Below are 20,571 nucleotides of genomic sequence, written 5' to 3'. Positions count from 1 at the left end.
CCCTGCTGGAGCTGGACCACGGCTCTCTGGAAACCCTTCTCCGAGGTCTGCTTTGGGAGAGGGGCTGAGGTCTGTAGTCACCTCCACGTGCAAACGCTGCAGCTGGATGGTTCATCAGCCAGGGAGGGGATGGCTGTGCTCTGCTGGCGGCTGCTTGGAGGGCATGGGAGCTGTGCCTGTAGACAGGCCTGCAGGGACAGGAGTCTGGATTAGCTGAGTGCACGATGCTTTTTATAGCTTGTTTAAACTGCTTTCCCCCTGCCAGGGCAGGCTCATTTAGAAATAAAACGGGCTTGAGCTGCTTCGCTCCTGGAGTGCCTGCACAGGGATGTCGGGCAGTTTTACCGATGCACTTGAGCGTCCCCTTTCCCAGGTGGGTCGGCTGTCCCGGCGCCTGGCTGCAGGGCTCCAAAAGGGTTGGTGGGTGCTTGTGTTGGGTTGAGGCTGCTGCTCATAGGGCTTGGCAATGCTAATGAGCCCAGGGTGTTGCTTTTTCTCTTGATTAGGAGGGAGCTAAGAAGGGGATTGGGAGCTGCAGGGTGTTGCTTGTCCAGAGCCTGTGGCCAGGTGACCTGGATCTGCTGGGACCTGGCTGGGGATGGGGCAGGGCTGATCTGTGGGAGTGGGGGGATGGACGGGGGTTAGATGCCTGTCTGCAGTGAACAGGGCTGATCCTCTTTGGAGCAGGCAGAGGAAACCCTTTGCTCTTGAGCTGCCTGATGCTGAGAGCAAAAGCAAAGCTGCCCTGGGTCTGAGATGTGTGTTGGCCGTGTAAGAGCATCATTGGAGCTGGCAGGATGGAGGTAGGGAGCCTGTGGGGTCCCATGAAGGCCCAGTGTCTTGCCCAGGAGCCTCTCCAGGCAGGGGAAGCCTGGCTGTGTATGGCAGTAGGGACCTACCGTGGGAGCTCCTCCAGCAGATCTTGCTGGGGAAGCCCAGCTCTTGAGCTGCTTGACGCTGTACTTCAGCTCTCCACAACATCTCCTGTAGCTAATGAGTGCTTTGAAGCAAGTTACTTTATTTGGTAGCCCGTTCCAGCACCAGATAATTGTAATGCTGGCATGTTGTAGCCCAGACTTAACGGCTAGCTCCTAATTCTCTGCCTTTTAACTACACAATAACGACTAGGTGGAGGGCTGTGGCATTCCTTTGCAAGCCTTTCTCTGGAAAAGCCTGGTTTCGGTGTTGGGTGGCTGCTCTGCGTTTCTGTGTGTGGCTCCTGAGCCCTGCAGATAATGCTGTGAACTTGTAAAGGAGAGTTACTGGTTCCTGTCCTCAGTGATTTGCTTCCCTTCGGCTCAGGGATGCTGAGAGGAGAAATGCCATCGGGCACCCCCAAGGGCTTGCTCAGCTCCCTGTCTCACATAGGATTTATCTATTTGAGGACAAACCCATTGTTTCACAAGGCTGGCTGGCAGTTGTCTTTTCTCCTCCTCCTTGAGATTTTCCTTGGGTTTGGTCAGATGAGATCCCCAGTCGCTGCGGCTCTGGATGCTGTCGTACGCGGTGCCTGGCAGCAGCTCTGCCGGGGCTTTGCCCGTCTGTCTGTTGGAGGATGCTGCACCTCCACGGAGACTCAGAGGTGGCGGCAGCATCTCTGAGCGATGGAAAGAGGCCAGGCGTCCGTCCCTCGGTGCAGTGTGCTCTGCTTGCACGGCGGGGAGACGGGAAGGCTTGGCTTTACGCTCCCTGGTGCACAGTAACCCTCCTTCTTGCACAGAGCTCCTGCCTGCAGCCTTTTCACCCCCCAAAAAAGTTACTGGCCTGAATAGGAGCAGCGCTGAGAGCTCCTGCCTCTCTTGCAGCTGGAGGTGACCACGAGCTCAGCTGGGAGCGACGTGCGGGTCGGCATCCTGCCCGGTGCGTCCCCATGGGAGCCGCTTTCCTGCCAGCACGGGCGAACAAAGTGGTGATGGGATGGTCCCAGGCCACCATGTGTGCCGCCAGCGTGGTCCCTCCTCGTCCTGCTGTGCACAAGGCTGCCGGCGCTGCACAGGCCATGCCGGACACAATGGCAAATGCCGGTGGCCTAGTTACAGGGGGAACAAAAGACCTTTAAAAAAAAAAAAAAAAAAAAAAAAAGGGTTGGTTTTCAGATTCTTTGGGAGGAAGGGAAGGTACAAGGTCTCTCTTTTCTCTGGACTCTCCCGGGAGGAAAATCAGTATTGTTTATTGTAGCAGTTCCTGCAGTCTGGGTTATTGGGCTGGATCTAGTAGAGCATCATAAGGGCAGTCATGGTCTGAGGCAGCTTTCCCACCTAAGGTGCAAGTCCTCTGCTCCCTCTTGAGGGACCTGCCCGTCAGAACAGGCTGCAGGGATTTTGAAGGGTGTTCTCAGGCAAAACCCGCCTGCTCAGTGCCAGTGTTTGGGCAGAAGCATCTTAGGGCTCTTCATGAAGCGTGTGTGGGGCTGGCCATGGTTGGGGTGAGGTACTGGTGTGCTCTGGTGGGGCTGGGGCTGCAGAGATGCTCCTTGCCTGGGCTGGATGGGATGAGCCACAGGGATGGAGCAGTTGGGAAGGAGGCAGGGATTGTCCCGGCTGCCTCTTCCAGACACCCCAAAACAAAGCTGCTGCTGTGCAGAGGGGTCACCCCAGGGGTGTGAAGGGTGGTGGGGCTGTCCCAGGAGTGAGCCGGTTCCTCATCCCACCTTGCTACAGCTCTGCTTTCCCTCCCGCAGGATATTCGTGCTGGGCATTGGATTTTTCACCCTGTGCTTCCTAATGACGTCGCTGGGAGGGCAGTTCTCAGCCAAGCGCCTGGGGGACTCGCCCTTCACCATCCGGACCGAAGGTAAGCACGGGTCTGTGCCTGTCCCGTCCCGCGTGATGCTTGATGACACCCACGTGCATGGTCCAGCCAAGCTGATGAGTGCCGGGGATGCAGGGAGGATGGTGCTTGGATGCCTCCATTCCCAAGGCTCCCTCCTGACCTGTTTCAGGGACTTCAGGACAGCTCAGGGTCCTTTTGGCCCTTCTTGCTGTGGCGTGGGGCACTTTGCAGCCATGTGGCTGAAACCTGGCGGTGTTCGCATCCAGAGGTGTACAGGCACGGTGGGGACCTGTGTGTGCTGGAGTGTGGATGCTGACCCTGGCTCGCAGCAGAGGGATGGGAAAACCCCGGTGACTGGGGCTGATGGGATTAGACCTTCAACTGCTGGCGGTGGTGTGCGTTGCATGGGCTGCACCCAGTCTGATGTGCTGAGGATTTGGCTCAGGTGCTTGGAGGGCTCAGTGGTTTTGGTCGGTTTTGGTCTGCAGTGACTGGAAATTGTTCCCATCTAGCGATGGGAAAATAAAAGGCCTTTTGCAGTTTTGTGGAGGTACTGAAATGTAGAAGAGAATATTCTGATTTTTAGCAAGTGTGCTTTCTGTGACATTTTCTAAAAGATTTATTTTGGCAAGATGTGCAGTCAGCTCAGGAGACAGCTTCCATGGTGGGACAGTTGTGTCCTGCCCTTGCTCTGGGAGGATGCTGCTGCACTGAATTGAGCTTCACCCTGACTTTTCCTCTGTGGTCCCAGCCTGGAATAGCACGACTGAATTGTGCAGAGGGAAGTGCCCAGCTTGGACTCCGGTGAGCAGGGTGAGATAGGCTTGGTCAGGCCACTGTGGTCTTCTCCTCCATACCAAAGGCATGGAAGGATTTGAGCTCCCCAGCCTCACCTGGAATGTGATTTTTGGGCATTAAATCCTTTCCTTGCAGTGCTGGAAGAAGTGCTGGTTGCTTTCCTTCAGAAGGAGAGGACTAAAGCAGTGGTTTCTGGAAGTCGGATGGTGTTTGTAAACTGCTTAGCTGACTTCCAGGGAGATTAATGTGCAGCCTGCAGCAGCTGGCTTTGTTTTCTCCCCCACGGACGGAGCACACAGCGGCTGGCGTTTCTCCCCCTGTGCTCCCCTAATTGCTCCCATCACCAGCTCCATTAAGCACCTTCTCCAAGGGATTGATGTTTGCCTGGCTGACCTCAGCCTGAGCCAGAGCAGGTTGCAGGATCAGTGCTTTTTTGGTATTTTCTGCATGTTTTACCATGATCAGGATACCTGCCCCTGCAAGCAGGGTAGGCGCTGTGTTCATGCCCCTGTCCCCATGCCAAGTGCAGCTCCCAGCACAGCTGGTGAGTGAAGCCTGGTTATAGGGGATTTCTTCCTCCTCAGGATGAGAAGCAGCATGTGAGGAGGGTGGGCAGAAGCCCCTGGACCACCACCTTCTCCAAACTTGGCTTTTGAGGGGATGGGTCCTGAAAAGATTCCCAAGTTTGGAATAAAAGGTGTCACTTATTACAGCTGCCATCTGTCCCAGGAGAGCCCCAGCATCCCCAGGGAGCATGCAGAGAACTGGAAGAAAGGCAAAGAGGGACTGGTGAACTGTGGGACCAGCCTAAGCTGAGGGGTGGCACAGGTTGTGCTGCAAACAGCAGCAGAGGTTTCCAGAAACCTGCAGAAGCCCCTGGTCCCACCCCAGAGGACTCTAAAGTTGTGGTGAAATGATGGCAAAAAGACAATTATTCAGCTTCTTTATCCCCTTTCTGGATACCTTGGAGGGGAATAGCTTTTCCCATCCTTATTCTTGTTATCAATTTAACCCAGATCTTTTGAGTCCACTGAGTCCCATCCTTGCGTGTCTCTTGTTTACTGGGTGCAATGTCAGCACAGTCCTGGAGCGGATCAAAAGAAACCTCCTTTTTCAGGCTGTCACACCTCTGAGTCCTCCACGCTTGCTACTTTAGATGATTAAATTCAGGTGTGTAAATGGGTTCACCTTCTTGCATCTGAGCTCCTGGTTGCAGTGGGCCCCCTTGGCTCTGCTAAGGGATGTGCTACAAGCACCTGCCTTGCCAGCTGGGGGAGATGCCCGCTGCTTTGCTCCGAGGCTGCGTGGGTCTGGATGTCACTTCTGGTAATGGCAGGTTGATCTCATTTAAAGAAGAAGAAAACCAAAAAAAATTATGACCTAGGTCCTCTAATTTTTTTAAAGCTTTTGGTCTCAGGTCTGTAACTGGCTAAGGCAAGTCCTGCTTTGTTAGGAAGCTCAGAAATTCAATGTAAAGCCACTTTTTTTTCCTTTATGATGGATTTGCCCAGCAAGGTATTGCTTCCAGATGAATTGCTGCAAACGTGGCTGTTGCTGTGTTTCTTGTTGGGGAAGATTTGGTTCATTCATGGTCTTGCACACTGTTTTGAAACACTAAGCATCCGTCGTGTCTCTGGAGGAAGGATGCCGTTTTGGAAGAGGACTACATTCTTTGTCCCCAGGACGTGGCAGGCAAAACCTGAGAGGCTTTTTCTGGCTCTTCAACACTGGGTTCAGGCTGTTGGGGTTCGGCCTTCCCTGTGATACTGGTATGCAGGGACTGGCCATCCCACATGGTGATGTAGCTGTTCTCAGCACGGCTCCCTGCACGCAGCTACACAGGGTGAGGAACCCTGAAGGCAGAGTGGGACCAAGACCTCAGGGCATGTGCAAGACTGGAGCTGGACAGGAGCCAGCCGATGCCACTGCAGACCCCTCTCTGTCGCCTTTGAAAGGTTGTGGCTGTTGGGGGAGGCTCTGATGGCTGGAAAAAACAACTATTGCACCCATGGAAAAAGGCAGGAGGGACGATGCACACTGGGCAACCTCATCAGTGCCACTGGGAAATGGGGAGTCAAAGCCTCTGGGAAGCTGGTGAGGTGGGGAAACTCCATCCTTGGAGGACTTTCAAAAGACATCTGGCTGATGTGAGGCTGTGGGCAACTCGGTCTGACCTCCAGGTCTGCTCTGCTTGGAGCAGGAGGTCAGGGAAGGGACTCCAGAGGTCCCTCGCGGCTGGGGTGATGCTGAGCTCATGTAGAGGAGCGCTGAATGCACGTCGAAGTCACTGCGGGTTGGTGGGAGTAGAAATGGATATGCTTCTTATTAGTGCTGCGTAGTCTCAATAGCTCCGTTTGAATAATAAACTGGCATTTAATTAACATGCGTTACGGATCCCAAGGAAACCAAAGAAATAGTGCTGGTTGTTGTCATTGCTGTTAAGCGCACGGTGCTGGTCTGAAAACGAGCTCAAAGGGGCAGGTTGATTTTGCTGGGCTGATTAGCCCTGGCTGTGAATAATGGTAGGAATCGGGCCAGTATTCGCACAAACCTCGACAGGTTCAGGGCTGCTGGCTTTGGAGGAGTTACTGGGTGCGTGGCATCAGGTCTGCCATGTGTCAAAGCCCGGGCTTGAGTATTTCCCAGGACTGGGCTCCCAGTTTGAAACCCTCTGGAATGCACTGGTTGCCCTGCCTGGGGAAGGAGCCTGATCCCTGCTGCTGCTCTCCTCTCCACACAGGCTCATCGAAACGTTGGATTTAACAGGCCTTTTTGAGCATTATTGATTAATTTTGCATTGCAAGCTGGCAGCATCCCCTCCCCGTATGCTCTGGGTGTGGGCTGCTTTACCAGCATAGCTGGTGTATTTAGTTGGGTGTGTTTGTAGCTAGCAAGTGTCTGCTCCTGCGGTCCTTCCTGGGGCCGATCCTGGCTTTTGTGGCTGTTCTGGTCCTTGTTTCCACATGTCCTGCCAGGCTCAGCAGCAATGCTCTGCAAGTGAAGCTGCCCATGCGCGTAAATCCCCGCAGGGTTGGGGTGGCTGCAAAGAGCCACGGGGTCAAGCCCAGCACCTGAGCACTTAATCATTTGCATTGGAGAAATCCTCTTTGGTTGTGGATAAGTGGTAAAATCCATGGATCATGGTCCAAGCTAGGCTGGGGCTGTTCCTGTTTTCTCCCTGAGTGTCCTGACCAGCCCAGCACTGAACCTTGGATATTGCAATCCAAGAGGAAGCTTGTGAAAATGCCCCAGGCTTGCCCACACCTTTCTTGGCTTCTGAACTGTGCGAGCAGCCGATCAAAACTAAAATGAAGATAGATGTGAGGCAGGAACATGAAAAGGAGAAATGGATAATGTCACAGTCCAAAAGTTAATCCCATTTTTAATTTTATTTTTATACGTGAATCCCCTTCTTGGAGGCTCTCTCCAAAAGCCAAGTTTCTCGGTGTGTGCCAGAAATCGTTCCTCAGATGGATTCTCTGCCTGGTGATTCGATGCAGCAGAGGCTTTGTGTCTTAATAATAAATAAAAACTCCTTCTGAAATACAAGTTATTTTATCCTAATCCGCTGCTGTCAAGTAAACACAGACAAAGGTTCCTTTGTTTTGAAATGGCCACCGAGAGAATTTGTTCTACAAACAAAGATCTAGATAAAAAAAGAGAACAGACAAGTCTATAAATTTTGAATGTGCGAGATGCTTTGGGAACGACTCTAGACTTGAGAGATTGAGTTTTCTGTGCCCTCTTTTCTCCTCCTCTTTAGAATTTAAAATGTTTGGGTTGTTTTTTTTTCCGAGTGTCTATCTTTTGAGCTGTCTTGGGGCAGGGGACTGGTCCTGAAAATGCACCAAAATCTTTAATTGTGGTGCTTGTGGTGCAGCTGGGGAGGGATTTGGCGATAGTCCCTCTGCCCATGGCTATGCCCCACTCTGGTTTTGGCGGTGATGCACATCCCACTGGTGGACCTTGCTGCTGCAGGGGATTAGCTGAGGAAAATAGGTTAAATAGGTTATTAAGTGTTAAAACGTGATTAGATGTGGCTGGAATATTGCCTGCAACTGCTGTAGCTAGTTTAAAAAATGGAAAGACTTCTGATTTCTCCTGCTGTTGATTCCTGTATGGTAGGGTACAAGGTGCTACAGGAATTTGCTGCAGGCCCAGGGGATGTGTACAACAGGTCCTGATGTCCTGAAATGGCCGGAGCTGAGCTCTGCCCTCACTGTGGGCTGCTGGCTCTTGCAAGAGGGCACTGATTTAATTTCAGCTGACCTTGGTGGTACTTTGATACAAGTGCTTTGCGTGGTTCATATATCTATAGCTGTCTCGGTGCTTGGGGTCTGTGCGGTGCAACGGCAGTTCTCGTACTGACTGAGGTCCTTGAATCTCGATGCCTTTGGGAAGTGGTAGTTTGCTGAGCACTGGAGTTGTGTGTTTACTGTTCCCATAAGTGCCTTTTCAACCCTTTTTCAAGTGTTTCCTGTCTGGATTGGTGCTCAGCTTGAGAGCTCAACACCTGCCTTTTTCTACCCCAAAACGAGCTCCCAGCAGCATCTCCAGGTGGTTTCCTGTTGGTGACCACAATCGGGCTCCTGTGTTGTGTTTCCTCAACCACTTTGGGAACAGGATCAGTGGGGACAGGGGATGAAGGAAGGACAGGGTGGGGAAGAGCTGATTTTAGAGTGCAAGCTGGAAAATGCAAGTGAGCAGGGGTGAAGCATATCCTCTGCAAGGCTGTTGCACCTTGTCCTAGGTTGCCAAGATGTGCTTTGGGGTGTGATCTCCTCGGGACTGCAGGATACGGACCCTGATGGGATATTAAACAGCTTGTGGACTGGGGCAGGGGGTTTCCCAGTCCTACACCACTGGGACTTTCTGCAGCTGGGCGATGCTAACTTCCTTGGCCTGCAAATCTGTCTGGAGGTGGGCAGTGCACCAGCACCTGTGGGGACTTTCCCTGGTCTGTGGCACAGCAGAAGTGCAGGTGGCCAGAGAACAGCTTCTGCTGCAAGAGCCTCTGAGATTTGGTCATTCACTTTCATTTTGCAGGGAAAGAAAAATAAATGTGGAAAAGCTATGGAGAAAGCCTGCTGGGGAGGCCCCCCTTGCTGGGTTGGGGCATCCTGTCCTGGATGCAGGCTGTGGGTGATGCTGAGCTGTGCTGCTTTCTTGGGACATCAGAATGGCTCTGGCTTGCTGTGTTGGAGTATGGGACTCTTGGGAGAGGTCCAGCAGACGACAGCCAAGGCATGTTGCACTGGAAATGGTGTTTAACATCACTTGGCAGAAATCCTGCCTTGCTCTCCCCAAACCCAGTACCCCTCCTGTGTTCTAGCTACTGGAGTGCTCTGCCTCTCCCGCGGCTGTCGCTTGCTCCAGTTCCTGGAGTCTCACCTGCTTAAAGCAATTTCTTCCATCAATGAACACAGAAGAGGAGAGAGAGGGAGATTGTTTTGGGCTGTGTAGCACAGCTGAATACTTTGGTGTTTGTGGCTTCTGTTTCTCTCCAGAGCAGGGATGACGGTGGAGGGGGGTAGAAGAGTGGGAATTGTGCTGCAGAAGATAATGTTGAAGGTTGCTCGGGGTTTTGTAGGGCATCTTCACTATTCCAGAGTCATAATTCCGTGAAGTGGTGGGATCTCGTGTTAGTTCAATCCCTTGAATGGCTGCCTGAAGAGCGGCGCAAAGAGGTCAAATAGAAATGTGAGAACCTACATGATCTCCTTGGAGGGGTCCTTTGCTCCTGCTCCTGTCTCTGCTGGGTTTCCTTCTGCTCCAGCAGCATCCCAGCTGGGCTAGTGTGGCCGGGTACCATCGCTCTTTGTTCTCACGGAGGATGCAGAAAGGTCAAGCTCAGATTTGCTAACGATCAGAGTGAGCTTGAATAACTCTGTCGTCCTCCCTTGCAGTCGGCCGTGCTGGGAGGGGAGGAGGAGGTCTGTGTGCATGATCCTGACCTACCAGGTACCCTCTGCATACAGCTGATAGCAAGGGAGGACAGCAGAGGAGCGGACGGCTGGGCTCTGCCTGCAAGGTCCTGGCTGCAGTGAGATGCTGCTCAGCCCAAAGGAGCTTTAAAGCAAAACGCAGATGTGTTCATCCTTCCATCCCAGTTCCCTCTCTCTTGGGAAAGGTAATTTCTGGACCCATTTGCAAACTTGGGTTGCTGCCACTTGTGACAGATCCCAATCTGGTCCTCAGCTATTTCTCCTTGGCAGAGCACACAGTTCTTCTGACGGGAGCCTGAGTTGGGCAAAATACCCAAAAGTTGCTTTATGGCTTTGACAGCTGCTTTTCTTACCTGAACTTGCTGGAGAGAGCACCCGGGAGCGAGAGCTGCTGCCTCCTTGAGATGTCATGCACAGATGTGCGGTTCTGGGGATGCTTGCGTTCCCTTTGCTCGCAAAAAGTCATGCGAGTTATAAATTTATCTTGTTGCCTTCAATGCACGGTGAAGGCAACAGGAGAACCAGTTGCAAAGTCTTGTGTAACCAAGTGACAGTGATGGGGGGGAGCCAGGCAGACTCTGCTGTGCAAACTCAGCACTAATTATTCACGGTTTCTTCCCAAGTGAGTTATAACCCTCTCCCAGGCTGCTTGTGTTTATGTTTTGATGTTGTCTGCTGAGCAGCTCTGGATAACTGTCTGCAGCGACTTGCAAGCCGCTTGTCAGGATCCGCTGCTTGAGTGTGTCTCGCTGGATGGTGCAGGCAGCGTCTGGGATGCTGGTCCAGGTGGAGGGATGGGGCTGTTCTCACGCTCTGAATCCAGAATTTGCTTATGCAAAACACTCTCAAAAGACAGCGGGAGTTTTCTCTCTTGATCCCCCTCTTTCCGCAGCGCCTGTGGGGCTGTTAGCCGGAGTGTTTCCCCAGGTCCCCATGGAGGGGGTGTGGGTAAGCGGGCGCGTGTCACCTCCTTGGCACCAGCTGGGATGTGCAGATCCTGCACGTCCCCAACACTTAATTTTTCTGCTGCTGCATCCAGAGCTGGGTTTGAGTCTCCTGGAGCCTGTGGGCCGCTGGAGGGGTGCCAGTCAGGGGAGACCTGTGGGGAGGAGCGTGCTGTGCAGCTCTTCAGTGCCTGGGGCTCGTTTCCAGCCTCACTGCATCTGTCCCATCCAGAGCTGCTCCAAGCGGCCTCGAGGGCTGGAGCAGCCAGCTGATGCTGTAAGAAGTTGCCTGGTCGGTGCCAAGCCGAGCTGGCCGGTACTGGGAGCACCTCCTTGGTGAGGAGCTGTGCTGGGGAAGATGGGCTTTTGCTTTTTCCTCCTCCAGAAAAATGCTGGGGCAGTGCGGTGGGCTGTCTGGCTTGCCCAGAGATGCTGTGCTCTGGCAGCTCCTGCAGCTCGGGGCTGTTCTCTCTCTTCCTCCTTGTCCGAGCGTTGGTGGGGAGAAGGGAGTTAATGGAGACCCCAAAGCAAGGCAGAGCCCAGCTGCAGGGTGGGGGCTCTCCACCTCAAACAGTGCCTCCCCCCTGCCCCGCTCCCTGCCGGCTCCTGCCAGGTGCTGGGTTGCTCCAGGGGCCCTTTTAAGCGGATAACGCTGCACACGGCAGCAGTAACAACTTACTCAGCTCTTCCTGTTGAGTATGGGGAGGCTTCTTTAATTACGGGTTAAAGCGGTGCTCTGTGCTGAGGAATGGCTGTTGACAACGGTGATGGGTGCTGCTGGGATGGCTGCGGGTGTCAGCTGCCCCCCTGCACCCTGCGCAGCACCCTGGGGTGCGAATGCCATCAGCTGCGCTGCAGTGAGAGGCTGCTGCTGGGGTCGCACCCCCATGGGCAACAGGGGGGTGTCCTTAATCTGCATGTTTTTTGAGCAGACCAGTGCTTTGCCCGGGTGGAGAAAGTGGTGGTTTATTAAAAGCACATGTCCTCTCCTGTGCCTGCTCCCCATGGCCGTCCTGCTTCAGTCCCGGAGCGCTGCATCCCCCATTGGGTTTGTGAACGTGCACCCGTCTCCAACCCACGTTTGGAAAAGGAGTTTAAAGTGGAAGTGTAAAACTTGACTGCTCTTACTAAATTGCTATTGCAGGCAGGGAAACAAGTGCTGTTAAAATGAGGCAAATAAAGGAGTCTGTGGGGGCTCCATGTGACACCAGGGGTTACTGCCCACTTTGGTGGGATGTGCTGGGGGAGTGAAATGCAAATTGGTGCTTTGCAGGGCAAAGAGGGGTAATAAGAATTATAAGGGCTACCATAGTAGTGGTTAAGGCTTAATCCACCCTGGGGACACGTCTCGTACTGAAGAAGTGCCCGTTTGATACAGTTGCTGTTCAGAATTGGATGTCTGCAGGCTTAAAAAACCCAAAAAGCCACCAAACTTACTGGAAGATGGAAGTGTGAATTCATGGGTCTTAAACTGGTGGAGCAGAGATGAAGATCTGGTGCAGTGACCGTGCTGGCCCCGTCCCTGCTGCTGCCGTGTAGGAGGAGGGAAGAGCAGCATCCCGCTGGCCCTGGTACTGTTAACTCCGTAAGCAGCAACTCCCAGGGAATGATTAAATCAATTAATTGATTTTCTATAGCTCATAAGGAAGTCAAATGGCATTTCTATCAACCTGTGATGAGCAAACACCCCACCATGGCCAGGAGGAACGTTAATGGCTCTTTATGCTTTTATTACCCCTTTTCACTCCTAAATCAAAATTCATCCTGAGCCTGGGAGGCAGCAGGTACTTCAGAAAATAAAACTAGCACAGTGGGAATCATAGCAGCTTCTGTAAAAGCTAGTTTTTCCCACTGATTTATTTGTTGCTTTGGCCTAAACGAGAGACCAGGGCTCGGTTCAGCTCAGGCAGAGATTAGCTGAGGCTCGTGCCGCGGCTCTGCCAATGCCCCCAGCTCCTGTGGGCTCCGCTTTGGGCTGCTGCCCCACGCTGCTGCTGCTGCTGGAAGGATCTGGCCGCCGGGCTTGGCAGAGACTGATGGTTTTGGAGGAAGGGGATGATTTATTCACCCCTGGAAACAGAGTGGCAGGATGCCCGGCACTGTTTGGCCAATATTTTTGGCTGAAGGAAACATGGTAATCATTTTGGAAATGTTAAATTAGTGAGTTCTGCTGTTCCTGAAACATAACGTTTTGGGGCAGCTGTAAATAAGGCTGCAAGCTCGAGCGCTGGATGTGCGGGGCCGGAGGAGTGATGGTGGTGCCGAGCCTCCCGAAGCCTTCCTCCGGCTGATCTTGGGGTGTGCAAATGCTGGCTCAAATCCTTGCTCTGCCCGAGGGGTTTGCACTGATTTTCTGCAATCCTTGGGGCATCCTGATAATACAGTTTTCCCCAGGTCAGCAACAGGGGCCGTTAGGAGAAGAACTACTTGAGTGAAATGCCGATGTCCTTGGAGCGATGCCTCTCTTGTAAAGACCAAGAACTGAAGCGAGGGTTGGTGATGGAGGGGGGTCCCTGGCTCCCCGGGTCTGTGGAGCCGTTCTGGGGCTGCCCCTCCACTGTGGGACCTGTGTGTGCTGCTCATTGCTCGGAGCTGGGGGTCCCGGCTGCAAAACAAGGGCCCAGCTTCGCCCCCGGTGCCGACAGCATCCAGCCTGGCATGGGGTGCGGCCGTGCCCGGGAGCCCCCGTGTCCTCTGGGCTTTGCGACTGGCAACTGCCCTTGAGCGTGCCCTGCACTGGAGCCCTTATGTTTTAGGAAGCAATTTAAAATCGATGTTAATCTTGTAGTTTGAAAGCCTCACCTGCAGCATGAGGTGTTTGGAGCACTGCAGAACAGCTTAAAATGCAATTTAAAATAGTGCTGGCTGGCAATAGAGGAGCAGCTAAAAATACCCTGCTGGTACTTTTTAAAAAAAAGTGAAAGGGGGATGGATGAGAAGGGGGAAAAAGATGGGGTTACAAAAATAAAATAAATAAAAGCTGAACTGCAGCTTGTGCTGGAGTTGTGCATATTAGTCTCCTCTTCCCCAGCTACTCGCCTCCCCCAGCCCATCTCCTGGGGCTGCTGGGGAGAGGAGACAACGGAGCTCTTTTTGCCTGGGGAGTGATGGCTTGTGGCAGGACTTGTGGGACTGTCCCCATGTCTCACAGGGACCATCAGGTCTCTGGAGTGTGTTTTTGGGGTAAGGAGTAAGAAAAGTTTGGGGGAACAGCCCTGCACTCTCCCTTGTGGTAATGAAATGCTCCTGTCTGTGAATGCAAGTGTCTATTTGTATTGCTCAGCTTCCTGCCTTTTCTTATTTATATGGAAATAGGGAGCAAACACGTGTTAGGGTGGAGATGCAGAGCTGTAGTCTGCTCTTACAGGTGTTTCCTTTTGGGTGAGGGGACAGGGGGAGCTGGATGGGGTGGAGAAGTGGCAGGAGCCCCTTCTGCAGGCTTAGCTCGGGGTTCTGCAGCCGAAGGGCTGCCCTGAGGGAGGGAGGGAGGGAGGGAGCGAGACCCTGGAGCCGGTGGGGTTGGTACGGGGACACCGGGCTGGCCCCCCCGCCATGCTGAGTGCAGCAGCAGGCTGGAGGAGGACGGCTGGGACCTTGGCTGGAGGCTGAAGTTTGCTCAGGACCTCTCTGTGGCCTCTCTCTAACCATCCTCCGCTGTGAAACCTAGTGCAGCATCACCCTCCCGGAGGGGCATCACCCTCCCGGGGGAGGACCTGCAGCCTGCTGGGGTGCGGGGCTGCAGAAGGAAAGCAGCAGTACGGCTCATCGCTCGGGAGACCCTTGGCAGCGTGGGAGAGCGGAGCCCAGGGATGTGGCTTTGCCATGGCTGTCCAGGAGCGGGGTGGGCAGAGCGGTGCCTGGCTGTAGAGGTGGCATGGTACTTGTGGAAGCAATTTATGGGGCTGAATGGGGTTGCTTCCCGTCTGCGGGTGCTGTTTCGGGCAACATGCGTGCCACGGCACGGCCGGCTCTCACTGTCAGCCGGGTAACTTCCGCAGCGCATCAGTCCCCCCACTGTGGTGTCTTGCCCCCAGGCAGCACCAGCGTGCAGGGGGCTGTAGGAAAGCTGGGGGCTCTCCTGAGCCTGCGGCAGGGTTGCGGTCGCTGCTATCACACAGCTACGTTAGCAGAGCCCCGGGGCGGCTCCTGCCTGGCTCGGTCATGGTATGTGGGTGCCAGTCCCGCAGTGCCGGAGCCAGCTGCGCAGGGTGTAGCGGGGCCTGATGGGCTCTGCCTGCCTATGAATGCGGTGAGAGGGAGTGAAAGCATCCCTGAGGCTGCACATTTGCCGCTGATTGCACAGCACTGGACGAGGGGATGGATAAATCCAGGGGGTAGATGATAGCAGGCAGGCAGGACATAATCTACTTTACCAGCCTGTGACTTAAGGCTGCTTAATTTGGCTGATTACCAGGGAACCACTTCGTTGCCGGCTGTTTCCAGCAGCTTAGCAGCAGATCGATAGTGCAGCCGGAGCCATACCGAAGCGTCCGCTTCACTGGCAGCCCTCAAGCTGCTTCATGGGCACCTCCAGGTGCAAATTGCTGCTGCTGGCATGGAGCTCCCTCTGCGGCTCCTTGTGCTTTTTGCTTGGGGCACTGGCTAAGCAGGTCCATATTTTCTCTGTATAACTCAAAATAATAAATCCGTAGCAGTTTAATGGCAAATGTGGGTGGGTTTGCTGGAGGCGACAACTGGCTGGGTGCCCATGCTGGTGAGTGGGTGCCCTCGAGGCGTGCAGCCACCCAGCGGGACCTCATCCATCCCTGGAGCAGCTTCCCCCCGGGGTGGGTGCCGAAGGGATGGAGACAGGAGGTGGCCATTGCTGCCAGCCTGAGCCCAGCCTTGGGCTTTCTTGTTGCCAGTCAGTGTAACAGGGTCTCTGGGCTGTGACTGTAATGGATTATGTGTCAGCGTTAGCTGGAGCCCTTGGCTAGTCGCCTCTTTGGTCTTTTAATCTGCTTGAGTCAAAATCAACAGTGAAAGTAAATAGAGGAGCGTGGGAGAAGGAGAAAAGCGAAGGGCTGGTGCTTTGCTCCCTGGGAATCAGGGAGGTGCTAGGGTGGGTGCCCTCCTGGGAGGATGGGGTCCCCCGGACAGCCCAGGGGCACCAGCCACCCAGAGAGCCAGGCGGTGAGGTCTGGGTCCGGCTGCACCACGGTGGGGATCCTCTGGCTGCTTCTCCAAGAAATCCTTCAAGAGCTCGTTGTCCTTTTGAGGGGTTTAAGAAGCCTGGAGTTGTCCTTTAAAGGAGAAAAACAAAGCAAAGCAAATGATGCTTTAGCTTGAAATTAATTCAGCTGGTATTTTCAATGGACGTAAGTAATATCTTGCCATCTCTGAGCAAATTCCCTTCTTGTACTGGAGCTTTCAGCTGTTGTGAGACAGCCAGGCAGGGATATGACTTATGCCTGAGAAGGGGTGGGGGGAAATCAACAACAAATCAGCCATGTTATGAACAGCAGAGATATATTGTGGAATTGCGTTTTAAATGTCAGGGGGATGTTTTGGCGCCGTTCTCACTGGTCTGTGGAGACGGGGGTTGAGGCTGGTCTTCCCCCAGCATGGTTGGGGCTGGGCTCTTGTGGCCACTGGTTGAGGGAGGCTTTTGCTGCCCTTGAAACTGGACTGGGTTTTGGGTGGAAAAGCTCCCTGTAAGTGACAGAGGTGGGTGCCACCTCGGCACCCGTGGGGTGGCACCAGGGTGCTGCACCCACTAGGAGGAAAACACAAGGGATGCATTGGACTGGGCACCAGTGTGCAGCTCAAACACCATTTCCCCTGCGTGTTTCTCTTTCCCCATCTTTGTAGCATGAAGCTGATGCTGAGCAGTGTGAGACTGCCCCGAGCAGGATGGGGCCAAGTGACCCAGGGGTAGGGAGATGTCATCTGGATCCAGGAGCTATGCAGGGCAAGGAAGTTTTGAATGAGTCCGAGTGGCTAAAGGGAATGTGCCCCCCAAATGCAAATTTTTTCTCCCAAAGGGTTTCAGCTCCTTTTGAAAACCTCAGCCCAAGCGTCGCAGAGCCACACGCAAACCCATGTGATGGGGTGACAGCCCACACATTCCCTCTATGCTTGTGAAGTGCTGGGTGGAGACGGCTCCCAGCGTGAGCAGCGGTGTGGTGGCATGGGGAGGATGCTCAGGACCCCTAAACGTGATGCCTGAGCAAGGAAACTCCTTCCCATCTGCTCCTTCCCCTGTGGCACAACCTGGGCTTTGCCAGCACCTCTCCACATCATCGCCACTGGTCCCAGCCCTGCACTGGACTGCCTGGCAGGGAGTCCCCTGCACCATGGCAGCGCTGGAGATGCTCCGTGAAATGCTGCTTTCTCAGCTGCTCTCCACTCTTGCGTGGTGGCCCCAAGGCATCTGGCGTTGAACTTCACCCTTGCATCCAGGGCAGTCTGCACACACAGCAAAACTCACCCACACGTCCGTCCTGGCTCCCGTTCCTGGAGGTTTCGGTGGCAGGTAATAGCACGGGATGGGACACCTGCCCAGGGATGTATTCACTCCAAGAAGGTATTTTAAAGACAAGTGTATCATTAGTGAATTCCCCAGGGTTTCGACCCATCCAAATTTGAGCATATTGGCTGTTGGCTATTCCACTGGTTTCGCAGAGAAACTATTTCTTTTTTTCACTAGCCATCACCCTTAGGGGATGCTTTCTTTTTTTTTCCCCTGATTTCATCCAATTACTTAGCTGTATGCTCTTCTGAAGCACCATAAATAATTCTCCTCCCTCTGCTGTGTTTACCAGCATGTCTCATGAAATCCAGTAAGATATGATTGATTGCAATCATTATTTCCTAGTGCTGCTATGAAAACCTCTGTCAGGTTCAGTGATTGCCTTTAAAGAGTGGCTGCCGCTCAGGAAAACTGTCAAAAACCTGTCATACTTTAGCAAACTCCAGTTAATCTGTTGAGTAGTTTTACTTGTGTTTTCTTTCCCATCATTGCTGATTATCAAGGGTAATTAGAATATTTCTCCTTTGTAATTAGCAGCTTGCTTGCTTTTTTAAAAAGAAAGTGGCTTGTAGGACTATTTTACTGGGGTTTTGTGCTATCAAGTTGGGTTTCAGTTTGTCCTGTCTGCCTGCAGTGCTGTTTGCAAGTCTCCTGGGGATCTTCATCACTGGCTTAAGGGGAGAAGCTGGGGGTACCGGCCGGGCTCACCTCTGTCCTCCAAATCCCCATCACTGGCACGCGCTGTCAGGCAGCCGAGCAGCCGTTCGGCGGGTGTCTGGGTCTCTGCTTCAGGTTAACAAATTAATCCTGGCTCTTGCATTTTTAAAAGAGTCACTTCAGCACTTTTCCTCCTTTCTTTTGGTTTTAATGAGACACACTTTCCAAGAGATGTAATAATCATTGCCAAAAATGTCAAATCGTTCTTGTTATCCTCCTTAAGCTTCTGGAACAACAACAACAACAACAAAAGACCAAGAACAGAAAAAGAGAGGTGCTGATGAGGAAGGACTTCGACTTCATCTCCAAGAGCCAGCAGAGGGCTGGGGGGAGATGTGGCCCACGACAACACTGCTTTCTGGCAGGGTGCCTGAAAAGATAACCCAGTGAAGGCTGAGAATGTTTGGTTTTTTTTTTTATTACTATTTTTACTTGGGATTTGGGGTGGTTTCTATTTATTTATTGGAGGAGGAATAGCTCTGCTCACTGTTGACAGCAAAGAGCTTTGCTGTTGAAAAGCGTCTTGGAATCGCTCAAAACCAGCTGGGAAATTGGATGGTGGCAGCAACACGAGGGGAAATTGCAGCGAAGCCAGCGGGAGAGGCGGCACGGCCGGGCTGGCGCTGGGGGCTCAGCTGCCAGGCCAGGGCTTGCGGCTCCACTTGCTGCCGGCTTCTCTGGGATCTAGGGGGAAACAGTTTCATTCCCCAGTGGGAATATCCTCGTCCCTCCGTAGCGATTTGGGAGTGGAGCTCTCTTGTCAGCTGTGCTCCTGCAGTGAGGACTCAGAGCAGGCATCCTCGGCTGGATTGCCTGGCCTGTGGATGTAGCCCGAGCAGCAGGACATCTCCAGCTCCTGCTCCTGCTTGAGCATGGGGCAATCCCTGGGGAGCTTTGCCCAGGCGGCAGGGACATGGTGCTGAGCACCCCTGGGTGCCCGGCACGGACATCAGCGCGCTGCTGCCTGCTGGAATCACGAGCCCTGTGTAGCTCCGTGCCTCAGTTTCCCTTGTTCCCCTGCCCAGGGCAGGATTAGGCTCCCTTAGCGGGGCTCGAGAGGCTTCCGGGACCCACCCCAAACCCCTCGGGAAAGGGCTTTTCCCACGTCTCTTCTGCGGCGACAACTCTGTGTGCGTGTCTGGGTTTTAGTCAGGGGCCAGAGCTGTTTCTCTGCCCCGGCTTTGCGAGCAGCCATTTACATTTCAAATGAGCTGCACCACTAAACAGGCCTTCGTAATTAAATGAATGCAGTCTGGCTACAAATTGGGGCAGCAGCCCAGCCCTGAGAGGCAAAGGCAGCAGTGGCTCTCGGTCATCTCCGTTGCCTTCCCAGACATGATCCTTGCATCTTCCTGGTGAACCAGCACGACCTGACCCCCCCAAAACAAGCTGGGATCCAAATCCTTGGGCCAGGGGTACCACTCCATCCATGGAAATGTGGTGGTTGTGGTTTAAGCCCTTCTGGCCAGCTGCAGGGGTCGTATTGGATCCTTTTCCTGAGCTCCAGACTCACCCGTCGGCACAGGAGCATGCAAGAAGGATGCCCAGTCTCTGCCTCACTCAAAAACTGAGTTTGTTAGGTTAATGGTTGGACTGGATGGTCTTAAAGGTCTTTTTCAACCTAAACAATTCTATGATTCAAGGTCTAAGCTCTGACCTGCTGGCAGTGCCGGGATGTCGGAGCAGGAGCAAATCCTGATCAGAAATCCCCGTCAGGGGGGCAGTCGGTCCTGGAAGCTGCCTGGGGCAGGCGGGTGGAGAGTGCCGGGGGCTGCGAGCCGTGAACACAGCCCAGCCATGGTAGGGATGTCACCAGAGCGGGCTCAGTCCTGTGGGGAAATAACTAATGTGGATTTTCTGACTTAAGCCTATCTCAAAGCTTTTCTATTTTTCTTGGCCGTGTCTTTGGCCAGCGTGCTCAGCTGTGTTTGGGGAGGCCCCTGTACAAACTGAGGTCCAGGGTCCAAGTTTCTACTTTTTTCCCCCATAGTGTCTTTTAATTGTGAGCTCGTTAGCACTTCTGCCCTTTAATGGGACAGGCTGTGACTTGTGTCCCACCCAGGGGATCGGGAGACCTTCCTGGTGGGATGGGCAAAGGTGGCTCCTGTGCTCCCAGACCCATTCAGGGAGGTCTGGGGCTGCACAGGACCTTGGGCACCCACTGATTCAAGCAGAAGTCACCAACTTCTTGCCATAGGGGTGCCAGGAGTGTTTGGGGAAGAGCCTGGTTTCAATCTCCATGCGTGGTTTGGGGTTTTTTGGGGTTTGGGGTGTTTTTTTTTTTTTTTTGAGGAATTGCTTTTGCTCTAAATTTTTCTCCCTTTTTGTTAGATAGCGTCAGGAAAAGTAATGTGTTGCTGATAATCTCAGCCAAGCCTGGAAGACAGCCTTTGGCGAGGTCTGGCTGCCCCAGTGTCAGCTTCTTGGAGGGGTTAAGGCTTGTACCCCTGTGTTCGTGTGCCGTGTGTCTGACAGCGGCAGGCAGCCGCAGCGATGTGGCGCTTTCACAGCGCTCGCTGGGGCGAGAGCCTGGCAGTGGGGTGTTCGAAAGCTGAAGCCCCTGGTTCCGTGGCGGCACCGATGCAGCCCTCCTCCGTCAGAGCTGCAGAACTGACCCCTGGCCCCCACCGCTCCAGTGCCACAGCATCTGGAGCTGGAGTTAGCAGGTGATTTACTGAGGGAGTGGGGAGGGAGCCCGGGCTGCACCTCTGCAGCAGCAGCAGCCATCGCGGTGAGCCGGTTCCCACCACGGCCATATGCACCGCTCTCATCTGAATACCAAAACAATCTAGACCTTGCGTTCAGGCCGGCCTCTGTGCTGTTTGACATGCGCAGTGGCTTGAGTCAGCTCCTGCGGCAAGGAGAAGCCCGTGCCGGGGCTGTCCCCAGCACACGATGCCATTGGGACGCCCCACTCCATCCC

At 53.7% G+C, this 20,571-nt stretch overlaps 1 protein-coding gene across 2 annotated transcripts in view; it reads left to right on the top strand.

Moving 5' to 3' along the window:
* Nucleotides 1-20,571, top strand: part of MGAT5B (alpha-1,6-mannosylglycoprotein 6-beta-N-acetylglucosaminyltransferase B) — a 69,830-nt gene that overhangs the window by 3,983 nt on the left and 45,276 nt on the right. For both annotated transcript variants that reach the window (XM_075719878.1, XM_075719877.1), the window contains exon 2: nt 2,681-2,793. In XM_075719878.1, the coding sequence (XP_075575993.1) occupies nt 2,681-2,793 (113 nt within the window). The remainder of the gene's footprint in view (nt 1-2,680; nt 2,794-20,571) is intronic.

The sequence above is a fragment of the Pelecanus crispus genome, chromosome 12 (genome assembly GCF_030463565.1).
Source record: "Pelecanus crispus isolate bPelCri1 chromosome 12, bPelCri1.pri, whole genome shotgun sequence".
Taxonomy (NCBI): Eukaryota; Metazoa; Chordata; class Aves; order Pelecaniformes; family Pelecanidae; genus Pelecanus; species Pelecanus crispus.
The sequence above is the reverse complement of the archived record's forward strand: the minus strand, read 5'-3'. Positions and strand labels throughout refer to the sequence as shown.